The 15800-nt window shown below is 42.4% G+C and overlaps 1 protein-coding gene across 1 annotated transcript in view; it reads right to left on the bottom strand.

Moving 5' to 3' along the window:
• Nucleotides 1-15800, bottom strand: part of SPTBN1 (spectrin beta, non-erythrocytic 1) — a 200731-nt gene that overhangs the window by 132835 nt on the left and 52096 nt on the right. Inside the window, exon 2 of the mRNA XM_020915122.2 lies at nt 8474-8670. Coding sequence (XP_020770781.1) covers nt 8474-8621 — 148 coding nt within the window. The 5' untranslated portion in view covers nt 8622-8670. The remainder of the gene's footprint in view (nt 1-8473; nt 8671-15800) is intronic.

Genomic DNA, 15800 nt, shown 5'->3' with positions numbered 1-15800 from the left:
ATTATGGTGTTGGTATCTTTTACAGAATTTTTTCTGTTCTTTCCCACTAATCTACTACTATTACTTACATAAGAGAACACAGGGAGAAATGAAGTATTGACACAGGCTACAACATGGATGAACCCTGAAAATATTTTGCTACATAAAAGAAATTGGTCACAAATAGCCACATATTGTAGGATTCAATTTAGTTGAAAAGTCCAGAATAGACAGATCCATAGTCAGAAACTAGATTAGTGGCTGCCTGGAGATGGGGAAGAATGAAAATGGGAAGTGACTGCTAACGTGTATGCAACTTCTTTTGGGGGTGATAAAAATGTTCTGAGATTAGTGTTATTAGATATAACTGTAAGTATATTAAAAACCACTGAATTGCATACTTTACAGGGGTAAATTTTACAATATGTAAGTAATATCTCCTTGGACTGCAAGGAGATCCAACCAGTCAATCCTAAAGGAAATCAGTCCTGAATATTCATTGGAAGGACTGATGCTGAAGCTGAAACTCCAATACTTTGGCCATCTGATTCGAAGAACTGACTCACTGGAAAAGACCCTGATGCTGGGAAAGACTGAAGGCTGGAGAAGGGGACAACAGAGAATGAGATGGTTGGATGGCATCACAGACTCGACAGACATGAATTTGAGTAAGCTCCAGGAGCTGGTGACGGACAGGGAGGCCTGGCGTGCTGCAGGCCATGGGGTCACAAAGAGTCGGACATGACTGAGTGACTGAAGTAATATCTCAATAAAGCTGATACTTAACAGACAGACAGATGGCTGTGGGTAGCGGGTGTCCATATGCAGAGAGAGTAGGAAAAGCAGAAGACTGGATAAAAATCATATCTGCTTACCTAGATAGTCTCCAACAAAAGACAGGTCACATTCTGTAAGTTAAATCATAAATCAACCATAAAATATAAGGAATTTTCCCCTAAAAATGGTGATCGGAGTTCCTAAAAAAAAAAAGACTGACTTAAGGAAAATTTTCTTCTTGGGTGAGAAGTTAAGAAAAGGGTTAAGATGTACTGAAAGTATAAGTGTTAGTCACTCAGTTATGTCCTACTCTTTGCGATCCTGTAGGCTGTAGCCTGCCAGGTTCCTCCATCCATGGCATTCTCCAGGCAAGAATACTGGAGTGGGGAGCCATTCCCTTCTCCAAGGGATCTTCCCAACCCAGGGATCGAACCCAGGTCTCCTGCATTGCAGGCAGATTCTTTACCATCTGAGCCAGCTTTGAGATGATGAGGGAATTAGGATCGAGAAGTTCTCTGCCAAAGGAATAAAACTTGAAAGTGACTGAGGGGTAGGAGTGGGGTCTGGGTTAGGAAGAGGAATGGTGTGTGGTTAAGAGGTTTGATAAAGGAGAGGCTGGTGCTCCCAGGCAGGATCATTCATCTCAGCTACTATGGAGTTCCAGCCACTGCTGAGATGAGAGAGAATTTGAAGACTATTAGGACCAGGAGCAGGAATCCAAACTGATTTCAAAAGTCAGGAGGGGGTCATCTACAGCAGCAACGAGAAAGAGAGGGGAGGGAAATCTAAGGAACCTGTACTTAAAAGAGAAAGAAAAGATTCCTGTAGTCCTATGGCTGGGACACTACTGAAGCTTTATGTGTACAGAAAATAAATTGAGGATATAATCCAGGACTGCATGCAATGACCTAAACAGACTTTCTCTCAATAGTTTTGCATAAACCCCTTTGATATGAAATATTCTTCCAGATTCAGATTTCACAAACAATAGGTGGTGTGCCAGTCTCAGAAATAATCCCAAATAATGCATAATTTAGGCAAACAGCTTCAAGAGTAGATGAGGACAGAGATTGGTGATTTAGTCACTAAGTCCTGTCTGACTCTTGCAACCCCATAGACTGTAGCCTGCTAGGCTCCTCTGTCCATGGGGTTCTCCAAGCAAGAATATTGGAGTGGGTTGTCATTTCCTTCTCCAGGGGATCTTCCTGACCCAGGGATTAAACCCATGTCTCCTGCACTGCAGGTAGTTTCTTTACCAACTGAGCTACCAGAGAAGCCCCAACTCCACCAAGCAAAAAGCCTTTCTCTTGGGGCATAAAAGTATTCCATCTGAACAGGATGGTGAGCACACGAATAAGAAAAGCTCTAGCTTAATTTTCAAGGAATGATTCCGAGCTCAAGGTGGTATACCATCTTGGAAAGCCGAAAGTGCTTTCTATTTTCATGAAAGGGATCCTCAGAGCCCTGCAGCCCAGCCTCTTCTCATTCGCTGCAGTGGAAACGGAAGCAACCGCACCAAGGTTCAAGACTCAGTCTCTCTCCAAGTTCCAAGGGGTTTTACATTACTCAGCTCAGATTCTTAAAAATGGTTTTGGTTTTTCTCCCTCTTGCAATCAATCTTTCCCTCTAAATTACTAGAGTACTAGTTGCCTGCACTACTTTCTTGGCACTGGCATACAAATAAACAGGCTTTTATCTTCCTAATTGGATTATTCCAGACCATGTTTTATAGACCTCTTTGCATATTCAATAGCAAGCTGGCGCCATACTTTCACTAGAAGGAAGTAAAATATTTTATATATATTTGTTTGTTTGTGTATTCATCCTGGCAGGGGAGATGGATTGTAAATTAACAGGCGTATTCTGGGAAGTAGAATTCTATGTAAAACCACTGTAGTACAGGAGATCTTAAAAAATATGAAGCCAGTATCTAAACCATCTAATTAAAAAACTCATTATTATTGGTAGAAAGAACAATAGGACATCTCTCTCAAAAAAGGTAAATTAAAATATCTTTTACCTTTAAAAAAAATGAGTTACTGTTTTTGGTTTTGATTTTGTTGCTTTTAATTAACTTATTTATTTGGCTGCACTGGGTCTCAGTTTCAGCATGCAGGATTTTTAGTTATGATATATGTGATTTGGGCTTCGTAGGTGGAGCTAGTGGTAAAAAAAACACCCTGCCTGCCAATGCAGGAGACATACAAGTTCAGCCTCTTAGTTGGGAAGATCCCCTGGAGGAGGGCATAGCAACCTACTCCAGTCTTCCTGCCTGGAGAAGTCTTTGGATAGAGAAGCCTGGCGGGCTAGGGTCCATCGCGCCGCAAAGAGCTGGGCACAACTAAAGTGACTTAGCACACACATGCGGGACCTAGTTCCTGGCAAGGGGCGGAACCCAGGCCCCTACACTGGGAGCTCAGGGTCAGCCACTGGACCACCAGGGAAATCTCCTCTTCTACAGTTTCAAAATAAGTTTCCACCATCTGTGCAGGTCTATCCGTTTGCGGATTAAGTATACTAAATCATATCAGTATGTAACCTTAAGGATAGCTGGAAATTTGCAATCAATGGGCAGAAAGCAGAGGCAAGTTCTGCTCTAACTCTCACTGTACAGAATCCAGGTCTTCTGGAGAAAACCTCGGCCTGAATTTTTTATCTGTAACTGCAGTTTTTTTAGGATATACTTTTGAAATGTCCCCACTAATTTTAATTAGCACTAGAGAGCTCATTTAGTGCCTTAAGAAATTTCCTGCTCTCCTGGAGATTACAAATTAAAAGACCCATACAACCACAGGGCCTGGAAGTGGGAGTGGGGGTTGGGGAGAACCTCAATCACCTCCTGGAGGAGGATCCACCCTGAAGGGGCCTATAATGAGGGCAGGGATTTCAGCAAGAAATGCTTGGTCACTCCAATGAAAACTTATGTTTAAAGGAAATCTAGTTGCTACATACAGTCACTAAATCAGTGTTATTTACTCTATCCATGTAATGTAAAAGATACAATTAGGTGCTTTCACCTCATTTTCTCAGCTTCCTTGATTCTCCACAACCACATAAACTCAAGGTCAGTTTCTTTTGTCATTCCCACAGCTTCACAGAAAGGCTCTCCTGCAAAATTTTAGCTCATAAATGCTGATGAGTGACAACTCCCAAAGTCATTTTGTTTTTAATTTCTGACATTTTTTGAAATGTTCATTCGTACGCAGGCTTTCTCCTACTACTTCATTGTGCCATTATATTGAGGGTGGGAATTAATCAAAACTTTGGGATGTGATAATAGATGTTAAGATGTTTTTATGCTTTTCCCCTAATTACCAAATTGTTCAGATTTATTTCAGGAAAAAGATCAAATACAGATATGAAAAAAAATCACTCAGAAAGAAACATGGAATATTTTGGTACACAGCCTATTTTTTTAAATTCACCATTTATGAGTATTGATATAATGATATTAATTCTAATTACTGTATCAAGCTAAATGTTACACTTTTAAAAAGATTACTTTTTCTACCTGCCTTAATTTGTGTTGATTCCACAAAATATAACCTAAACCATAAACACCCATCACTTGTAAAAAGAAAATGTTTACCTTTTACATCTCTTTAAAAGAGTAAAATTTTTTTTTAAAAAAGCATGTAAGCTTCAGGCTCACAGCAATAGAATTCCTCATCTATATACACTACAAGTGATTGCCAGCACAATTCTAGTTACCATCCATTCACCAGTCGACACCCTTCACCCCCATTACCCACTCTCACCCCTCCTTTCCCTATGGTTACCACTAATCTGATCTCTGTGAGTTTGTTTCTGGTTTATTTGTTCATTTGTTTTGTTTCCAGATAAAATGGCCTCAGACACCTGACAAAGTAGACCAGACGACCATCAGTCCTCTACACCAGTCTCAACATGATTCCCCAGACCAGCCGCAATAGCATCACGTGGGAAACTGTTAGGAACATAAATCATCAAGTACCATCCTGGGCTTACTGAGTCAGAAACTCTGGGAGTGGGCCCGTAATCTGTGCTTTGACAAGATCTCCACAAGATTCTGAAGCCCACTCAAATTCCAGAACCACGGTTCTAGACACTGCTGGACTGGACTGTTATTCCTGCCATTAGCATCTTAGGCTTTTTGGAGAGCTCAGAGATTGTTTTGTCACACAGACCTGGGAAGTCAGAAAATAAGCAAGATAGTTTCCTCCATAAACAGATGGTTTTCCTGGCATCTTCTGGATTCACTGAAAATAATTTCTTTTCACGTTATATATCCTGGAGGCATCATGTTTTCTTTTCAATAACTCCTCACAGTTACTCATGGCTTCTTCAAGCCACAGGATGCATTCCTGAGTCTTCTAAAGATCTTTCTAACAAGTCTGAATTACGCATTATCATTCCTCTCACCCATGGGCTCTGAATCATTTTGCATTTTACTGAATATAAAAAAATAGTAGGCTATACACTTCAGAGCTGGTCTGCCTTCAGCCACTTGTCAGCAGTGTGACCTTGGCAAGCTACTTAATCTGCCTGTGCCTCAGTTTCCTCACCTGTCAGTTCAATCAGTTCAGTCGCTCAGTTGTGTCTGACTCTCCGCAACACCATGGGCTTACCCTGCAGGTAATAATAACCTCCCCCACAACTGCTATGGGATTAACTGTTAAAATATGCCATGAGCAGTACCTGACACACAGTAAGCATGCTTACTACCATTATCATTTGTTCAAGGACCTGGATAACACAGAAGGAAAGACATCTTAGGAAGTATAAGGACAACTGATCAATCTAGGAACAGCTGGGATTCTGCAGAACAAAGAACAAGAATCTGCTCTGCAATCGGCAAGTAAAAAGAAATACTACAGTGGACCCTTGAACAACACGGGTGAGGGACACCAATTCTCTACACACTTAAAAATCCCCATTGTTCAAGGGTCAACTGTACACAGCCGTCTGGAGCCAGAAAGCGGCTGACTGGTGATCAAAGATAACAGGTCATCATAGCATCACACTAGTCTAAAGGCGCAAATGGAAACTCGAGGAAATGCTGCTGCTGCTAAGTCACTTCAGTTGGGTCTGACTCTGTGCGAGCCCATAGATGGTAGCCCACCAGGCTGCCCCGTCCCTGGGATTCTCTAGGCAAGAACACTGGAGTGGGTTGCCATTTCCTTCTCCAAGGCATGACAGTGAAAAGTGAAAGTGAAGTTGCTCAGTCGGGTCTGACTCAGCGACCCCATGGACTGCAGCCTACCAGGCTCCTCCGTCCATGGGATTTTCCAGGCAAGAGTACTGGAGTGGGGTGCCACTGCCTTCTCCACAAGAAAATAAGGTAAGAGATTGAAGTGCAGATCAATCCACTAACACAGGACAGGATCATGGTTTCCATGAGGTTCCATGTTAGTGAATAAGCTAGAAAATAACGCTCCAATTCTAGAGTGACTATCTGGTTAATCATTTATTTGTACCCTCAAATCAGGTAAGTTCAAGAAAGATCTTTAAGTCACCACCACTCAAGAAAACTCTCCTAAGGGCAACTGAACAATTTTCCCACAGCATTCAGTTGACTTCATCCCCAACATCCATTTCCCTCTTCCTCTTTTCCCATTATAATCCACACTTTCTAGCCAAGCTATGTGGGTGGGACTGACCCGTCATCAACCCCACCATTCCCCATTCCCTGCACTCCCAGATGCACCCTGATTAGCTGATGTCAACCAGCATAACCTCTTGTGACTCCAGTGGAGAAAGGTTCTGAGAGGCATTGAAACGAGCATAATCAATTCAGCTGGTGAGACTGAACCCAGGGCCTCGGTGAAAGCATAGCACTGGGCAATCAGAGGCGCATTTCTCTGCTGGATGTCATTTCAGACAGATCCAGTACCTGGGGCAGCCATCCTGGGACTCCAGGACCCTAACACCTACCTGATAATGGAGTCTGCACCAGCAAGCAAAGCCAAAATGTAGAGAGACAGGAAATGGATCCTGGTCATACCATTTAAGCTTAAAGGTGAATTTGTCTACTCCTCTGTCACTTCCCTTTGTCATTTAAGCCATTCTGGATTAAGTTTCTCCTCTAAGCAGTACATGCCTCTTAATCACATTATACTGTAAAGGTAACAAAAAAGTGAGTGATCTTCACAATTAACAGTAAACTTACCTTTTTAAGCTGTGACTTCAATTTATAGGTCATAATTAAAGATATTAGGAAAAAATACATAAACCTAATTTTCTCACTCAGAAATCATTTTATTTGAAATCTCAAAGTACAGAGGCAAGATTGTGAATAAACTCCACATGGTTTACACGTATTCAGTACTGCTGACTTTTCACTGTGACTGAGCCCCTTCCTGATCTTCAGGGCCATCTCAGGACACAACACACCCTGCCCACCTAGGGCCCTGGTAAAAGTGTGCTTTAAGAACTGAACAGCAACGAGGGCGTGAGAAATCACAATGTAGGAGACACAAGCCTGTTAACTTGATCAATGGCAGACTTACCTGCACTAAATGTGCCCTCACCAGATTAAGCTACTGCTCTTCAGATCAAAAACTTCTGCACGTGATACTAACTAACCTTAGCCACTCAAAGTAAGTACTGTAACACGTCTGGTTAATTCACATACCACAGTCCGTAAGTAAACATGTTTATTTGTATTCTGTTGACCCTTACACCAGCGGTCCCCATCCTTGCTGGCACCAGGGATCACTTTCATGGAAGACTATTTTTCCATGGACCAGGAGTGGTGGGGGATGGTTTGGGGATGATTCAAGTGCAGTACTTTTGTTGTGCACTTTATTTCTTTCTTTTTTTTTTTCCATTTATTTTTATTAGTTGGAGGCTAATTACTTTACATCATTACAGTAGTTTTTGTCATACATTGAAATGAATTAGCCATGGATTTACACGTATTCCCCATCCCAGTCCCCCCTCCCACCTCCCTCTCCACCCGATCCCTCTGGGTCTTCCCAGTGCACCAGGCCCGAGCAGTGTGCACTTTATTTCTAATCTAGAGCTGCCGCTGATCTGACAGGAAGCACCAGTCCATGGCCCAGAGGTTGGGGACCCCCGCCTCACACATGAGTTTGAACTGTGCAGGTACACTTGCATGCCAATTTTTTCAATAAATATACAGATACACAGTAAATGTATTTCCTTATGATTTTCTTACTAACATTTTCTTTTCTCCAGCTTACTTTATGGCAAGAGTATAGTATATAATATATTTAACTTACAAAATACGTACTCTTCAACTGTTTATATTATCAATAAGGTTTCAGGTCAACAGTGGGCTGTTAATACTAAGTTTTGACTATTAGAAGTTAAGTTCTGGGGGAGTCAAAAGTTAAATGTGGATTTGCAAACGTGTAGCAGGTCAGTGTCCCTAACCCCCACGTCGTTCCAGGGTCAACTGTATTTTTATGTCTAAGGTACAGTACAAGTCAGTATTTTTGAAATGTAAGATGTGCTAAAAATAAAACAATCTGACAAACATAGGGCAACTCTTTCTGAAGGACTATACAAACACCCTGTGCTCTGAATCATTCTGGCCTTGAGACCGACCATTCTCCAAATAGGGGACTGGCCATCTTCTGAAATGGGTCAGCTTGCTCTCGTAGGACATGTTCAAGTAGATACGAGTCTATTGTGCGAGGGCAACAGAGTGACTGATTTCAAAGGGATCTGTAAGGCATCCCAGGCCTCGATGACAGGCAGGAGGGAGACCTACCTGCCAGAGCCTTGATGCGTGACCGCTCAAAGAGGCGCGCGGAGCTGTTCTCGTTGTCCCAGTCGTCCACATCCCAGCGGTTGTTGACATCACTGTACTGCTGCTGGATCTCAATGTTGTCGTAGTCTGTGGCTACTGTGGTTGTCATCTTGGACCGTCTCAGCTGCTCCTCCACATCAGCGCCTTCTTAGAGGTCTGTGAGAAAGCAAACGAAAACCCTAGTCAGATGTCTAAGCCGTTGATCCCTACAAACCTACTGGGCAAAGGTGAGCAGAACATCATACAGGTCCTACGTGCCAAGAGTAGGTCTCGGGGGTCCATCAGAGCTGGTTTGGAACGTCAGCAATGCCTCATAACACGTGTGTGACCTTGGCCACAGCACTTAACATCCCAGAGACTCTGTCCCCCCAGACATTAAAGGGGGACGATACTCTACAGATTGTTGAGAAGACTGAATGAAATGATAGATGCCCCAAAAAGGGTGGGTTCTTCCTTCTTTCTAATGTTTAAATTTTGTAATTTTAGAATTTCATTGGAGCTGGATGAACACCTCCCTTAGGCTTCTGAATGAACAAATTTATTTTATTGTATGTCACCATAAACTATAAGCTTTTAGCTTCTCCCAGAAATTCATATAACGTGATGTGAGAGAACTAACATCATTTCATCTAACCATCTCATTTACATGTTAGAAAACTGACACCTAATATTAAATGACATAGTAAATATACAACAGCAATGACAGTACTGGTGGTGTTTAACAGACATCAAAAAAATGACTAAGTAATGGCTGAAATTATGCATATGACTGTGTTATTACAAATTCTACTACCAACCCCAATAACCCCACCTCACGGACCCAATGACGGCCACAGTGTTTTACAGGGATAAATGGGAATTCTCAGAACTTTGGTCTCAATGTTTGGCCCACTGCCATCTTTGCTTTATCACAGGGCCCTCAAGAGAGTTAGGAGAAACACATTTAGCTGTAAATATATAGCTTCTCCTTTCAATATAGCTATTATTCATTCATGGAACCAAAATGTACTGAGGACCCAGTACATGCTCAGCACTGTTTCAGATGCCAGGGATAACAGTAAACAAGCTAAGGACCCAGCACTAGTGAAGCTTACGAACTAGTAGGCTGAGCTGGACAAACAGCATTGTGTGTCCAAGACAGCTGAAAGAAAATAAAATGAAGCTAGAGTGATGTGACAGAGGATAACATCAATAATGCTGTTATAAACTTCAAAGCTGCTCAGAAGCTAGACTTAATCATTCTGACCACAAAAAGGAAATGATAATTATGTGAAGTGATGGAGGTCTTAGCCAGTGCTACAGGGGTAATCAGACTGTAATATATAAACATATCAAATCAATGTGTCTTACACTTTAAACTTACAAGCTTAAACTTATATGTCAGTTATATCTTAATTTTAAAATAAAACAGAGAAGAATGGATGAATGGCTATTTTAGAGCTGGTGGTGGGTCAGGAAAGGCCTGAGTCAGTATTTAAACTGAGACCTCAATGATGTTGCACACTCAGATCAAGAGGAATAATGTTCTCGGCAAAGGAAACCACGCGTGTAAAGGCCCCACAGTGAGACCAGCACCGCTGGCTGGAGGAATGAAGAGCTCTGTGGCCAGTCAGGTGGGCAGGGCGAGAGGCAAGGAGACGAGGATAGAAGAGCAGGTGGGCCAGACACGAAGGGCCGTTAAGTGTGATGGAAGACACAGCAGGCTTTTAACCTAACAACTGACGTCACTGGACGAACGTTTTCAAAAGATCAATCCTGGTGCTGTGTGAAAAACAGATTCTAGGAGGCAAGAATATGTGCTTAAGTTGTATCGGTGTAGTTAAATTCCTGCATGTTTTATATACACAACAATCCGAGTAAATTAAAAAAGGGAAGAGGAAGAAAGATGCATACCCTCCCCCACTTAGTTGTGGGAAACTGTCCTCAGGGAAAAAGTGTTTGTCATCTCCCCGCCATCCTGCCCCACCCGCCCCATCTTAAGATTCAAAAATTATAAGATTTTGTACCTGGACGCTCATTTCATGAAAACCTCATTAATTCAGTGTGCACCACGAATGTGCAGAGACCAGAGTAGGGAGACCCAATCGCTGGAGCTCATGCACTACTCAAACCAGACACCACCTGGCAATCACAAAGGGACCACTTGAGCTGATTCTTCCCCACACATGGCACCGAACAAAGAAAATAAACAAAGCCACAAACGCGGAAAAGAAACATTCCTCTTACTGTCCTTCAAAGCGTAGCTTTTCTCAAGTTGTAGCACAGAACCAGACATGGCCCATGCAACCAGGCTTCTGTGGACAATAAACTGAACTGCACCTCAAGCCGTGTAACAGTTGGTGGCAAAAGCACAGACACCCCTTCTCGTCATTAGCTGTTTTCTCACAGGCTGTCCAAGAACATCACCAGCACATCCTCCATGTTCCTAAGTGAGAAGTACCGTGTCCACCTCACAACTGAGTCACAACAGCTATAACTCACAGTCAGCCACCTCTGCTCAAACAGACACTTCTTGGATGGGAGTACACTCCTAGATTCCCATCAAGGCAGACATTATCATGTCAACAACATAAATTTATCAGAAGATTAATTTTAACACCTCCATTAGCAATGTATTTAAAAGATTTCATAAAAACAGTAAAATTCAGACACCTAAGCCCGTGAGTATATCTATAGAGGAATCTTACTGTTGCTTGCAACATCCACACTCATAATCCCTTCAAAAAGAAAATCAATATTGTTATGTACCATTTAACCTTGGAGATGCTAATTTTTAGGACTCCATTAAAACCAAAGATTTCTACAAAATTTAGCCTTGGAGGATGCCATCTCTAAGGGGAAACATGTGAAAGTACTATTAACTTCAAAATGTTTAAGCCAGCCAAGGTGAAATCTGACTACCACGTACCTCTTTCCAGTTTTGTTTTGGCTATCTGGTGCCACCTGCTGACCAATAAGAACAAGCCATAGCACTCCAGGGCAGTGACCAACCTCTGCTCGCCAACAGCCGCCCCCCCAACCTCTGACTGTAGAGTAAAACCAACTACAACCCATGAATCTTCCAACCACTGACTTATCCACAAATTCCTCAACCAGCAAATATTGGGTCCTTGACGCAAGTCTAAAATAAGTAATTTCAAGAATACAAGCATAGGTTTTCTACATTTTCTTCTTTTTTTTAGTTGTTTTTTTTTTTTTGATGTGGACAATTTTAAAAGTCTTTACTGAATTTATGACAATATTGCTTCTGTTTTATGTTCTAGTTTTTTGGCCACAGGCATGTGGGATCTTAGCTCCTCGACCGGGGATCAAACTGCACCCCCTGCATTAAAAGGCTAAGTCTTAACCACTGGCCCACCAGGGAAGTCCCTCTAAGTTTTCTTCTTTAATGGTGTTCTTTAATAATGCCATTGCTCCTCAAAACCTCAAGAGGGGACTGGGAAGCAAGAGTTCTTATGAGTCTATAAACAAAAGAAATATGATCATATTATTTTTGATTGTTTCCCTCGAGCTCCTAAGAACCTGGATACCAGGGGCATTTTTTTCCTCAATGTTCTCTGTCCAAAGACAATACCCACGCCAAACTATAGAGTGTTCATGATGATAAATTAAAAAAAAAAACTTCAGGGGTATGTCAAAGCTGAAAATCCCACCTCCCCATCAGGGCCGTAGGGAAAAGGTGCTTCTAGGTATTCAAGAGCAACGACGCAGGAACCTGATGGTGAGGGAACATCAGAGACAAGGCAAGAGCATGGATGAGCACATATCCATGACACAGGGATTCCAGAAAGCCCAGCAAGCAGCACACATCACTATCCTATAACCCACTTCAATAAGGGACAATGGTGTCAGCTGCGGGGCCAACTCAGAGCACACATACAGATGTCCCCAGGAGGTTATCTATAAAAGGCTAGATTTTCCCAAGGTGCTATCAGTCATGTGTCCCAAGGGCCAGTGAAGCAATCTGTACTTCAACAGCTGTGGGAAGATTAGGAGGAGAGACGAGAGGAGGGCTGCCTATCTTGGAACCCTGCCTGGTGGTGGGTCTGCCATCGGAAAAGCTGGAGAGGCCTGCTTAAGGCTGGCATGAGATAAAACCACATCCACTGCTGAGAAGGGTTCTCACTGCCTCCCTGGCTCGGTGGGGGCCTGAATTCCGACTTGATCACCACAGCAGGAACCCATTAAATAATCCTTGAGTGGATAAAAATCACTGATACCCCAGATGTGATATGAATAAAACCCATGTCTCCTGTGGCTAGATATTGGGGAGATAATTAGAAGGGCTTCTCTTCTCTTAACATGTGAGAGTGTGTGTGTGTGTATAAGTAAGGAATAAGTTAAAAAGCCAACCCCCCTCCACAAATTAGTCTGCTCTAGTCCTCTCCTTCTCTAATTCCTATGAACTGGAATTCTCCAAAAATACAGACATTCCACACAAAGCTTTATCATTTTCTACTTCATGAAGAAGACAACTTTGTTCCTTCAAGCTGGCAAAGAGAGAAATAGATGAGGAAACTATTACTGTAGCCCTACGAGGCAAAGAGGTGCCTCTGGCTCTGGCCTGTGTGGCCACAAGGTCACAAACAACAGAAAAGAAACCGGAGCTTCACCACTCCCAGCTTTGGGAGTTAAGTTATTAGTTCTCCTCTTCTTTGAAAGTCAACACCTGGCAAAGTCTAGAGGGAAAACATGATCTGTTTATTTTCCAAGGTACCAAAATCTATTTTCCCTGTCACATGGGTATTAGATCAACGCACAGGGTTTTGTTCTTTATGGTTTATCTCCAGGTTTCCTTCCAATGCCCTCTTCTGTTCTGTGGGGTGATATTATCCACTACTCCGTGCCAACAATCACTCTCTGGACAGCTAAGGGCAGAGTCTCCTAAGGATCACCTAGTCAGTGTCTAACTAAACTCATTCTTTCCTCCAAATCCCGTTTACCGCTCTCTCATTCCTTCACTGAACGACACCTCATTTTCCTCACCGACCTCAGCTAGAAACCATGCAGTCATCCTTCACTTTTCTCTCCTCCCATATTCAGGCCCCCAGGTTGCCTGCACCTCCTGAAAAATCTCAAATTGGCCCAAGCAATAGTTTCTCATTCCAGAGCCTCACCTCTGATTTCAACCCCTAATCCACTCCCCTTACACTGCTGTCAGAGGGACCTTTCTAATATGTAATTCTAATCACTTTATTCCCACGACTAAAATCCACCAAATGCCCCCAACCTTCAGAACAATAAACACATACGCCTTCTGAATAACGTCCAGAACCCTTGGAAGAGAAATGAGAGCGTCTGTGAGGGGCCGGCCCAGCTCTCCAGCCTGGTTTCAGTATTCTCCTCAAGTCTTACAACGCCTGAAGGAAAAGTCACACTCCAGTCTCACCTCTAAACTACTGCCTAGAACAACTCTCCGCTCTTCCCACAAATGCTAGCTGAGGTGTTACCTCATCCCAGAAGCCAGCCCTGCTTCCTCCACCACCACCACCTGGTCTGAGTTAGACAACCCACCCATGTCTTCCCTCCTAGGCTTCTCATATACCTCTACCCTATCACTGTAAGACTGTTTCATAATCTCATAACGTCTATTTACTAACCATCAGTAGGACACAGGTTCTTAAGTTCAAGTCTCCATCACAATATCCTTCTATTTCTCAACTCCCAGCAAGGTACCTGGAAGCATTAAGTGCTGGCCAATTATCTATGGACTGGCTGGGTGAGCGGGAGACTGGATGGGGGGTGGGAAGGTGAGGCCACAGAAGCAATGGCAATTCAAGCTGCCACACTGGTACCATCTCCATCAGTCATATAAAGCCCAGAACACACACTCTCCTGAGCTACACAGATCTGCTGGGCTCTCTGTTTTCAAGGCAGTCACACTTTTAGACTAGGCACTTAATGAAAATGAACATACATTTAATAAAATGCTTTTTTACACACATATTAAAATTTATGTTTCCCTTTTTTAGTTTTTGTCCATGAAAGTAATTTATTTTTTGTCCCAACTACCCAGATATCAAACAGCAAAGCAACAAAGAGAGAATAAATGGAATTTCCATTGGCGCTACATACATGCACAAACATACTTCATTAGCACCCACTATTAATTAAAGAGTTAAATAAACTAAATAAAGAAAAAGGTGACTTAACATTTGCCAACCCTTTGTGAGGAGGAAAACCATATGCTAACCATTACTTCAACAGGACTCACAAATCCAAATGTTCTTCAGACACTTAAAAAAGCCCTCTCATTTCACGCACAAAAAATTTGAGAAAGGATACACTGGACTGCTGGTGGTGTCACCTTAAAAAACACAAAAAGATCCTGCTCAGGGACTCTGGAGGGACCAAACTAAGTCTGAAAGGTTCCAGGAAGGGACCTCGGAGAGTTTTGCCTCAACCCTCTCAACTCTTCAGCGGCCAGAAAGCAAGAGAATCACACCCTGTTTACAGTCTGCCCCCCAAGCTTTCTGCAGGGCAGCACGCGTCAGCCAAGAGAGGAGTCTCCGCAAGAAGCCACACCTAGAATCACTGTGATGAATAAATCTGGCTAGCCAAGCATTGCTCATGTTCATGAAGCCAGTTCCACAAAAAAGCCCAGAAGTCCATCCTAAACAACGCTCTCTGCTCACGAACACCAGGACGCCCAGGAAAAGTCCTAGCGTGATAGCTGACAACCTAAGAAAAGGCACACAAAGTCCTTTAGAAACGTTTACCATTCACTTTTATGATTATCCAGTTTACTTGAAACTTTTTATGGGGACACATCTACTGTACAAAGAGTATGATATGGCTACATAAAGCAACCGAAATTCATCCACTCAGACCATCTTGAGAGGGAAGAGTGCTCAAAGACCTGTTTAAACTTAAATCTCACTAACAAAGGTGGTCTTCAAATACTCTACAGTCATCCTAATTTCTGTCTGCTTTACTTATCAGTGACAGAGAATATTAAAATCTACCACTATGATTGTAGATTTAACAGACTTTCCTTGTAGCTCTCTGGATACATGCAAAATCATAATTATCTTCTTGGTGGGTTGTCAACATTATGAAATATTCTATTTTATCCCTATGCATATATTAATTCTACTTTTATTGATAGTAATATTTGCCTGTCCCTTTCCACGCCCATTCTGCTCTTTAAAGTCATTTTGTTTTAGGTCTGTCTCTTATTTTTTATTCTAATCCAAGAGTCTGTCATTTAGTGGGCAAATATAACCCATGTACATTTACTGGGATTACTGCTATATTTGAAGTTTCAACCAAATTATTTTGCTATCTT

This window comes from Odocoileus virginianus, chromosome 2, assembly GCF_023699985.2.
Source record: "Odocoileus virginianus isolate 20LAN1187 ecotype Illinois chromosome 2, Ovbor_1.2, whole genome shotgun sequence".
Classification (NCBI taxonomy): domain Eukaryota; kingdom Metazoa; phylum Chordata; class Mammalia; order Artiodactyla; family Cervidae; genus Odocoileus; species Odocoileus virginianus.
This window is presented reverse-complemented; position numbering and strand designations above follow the sequence as displayed.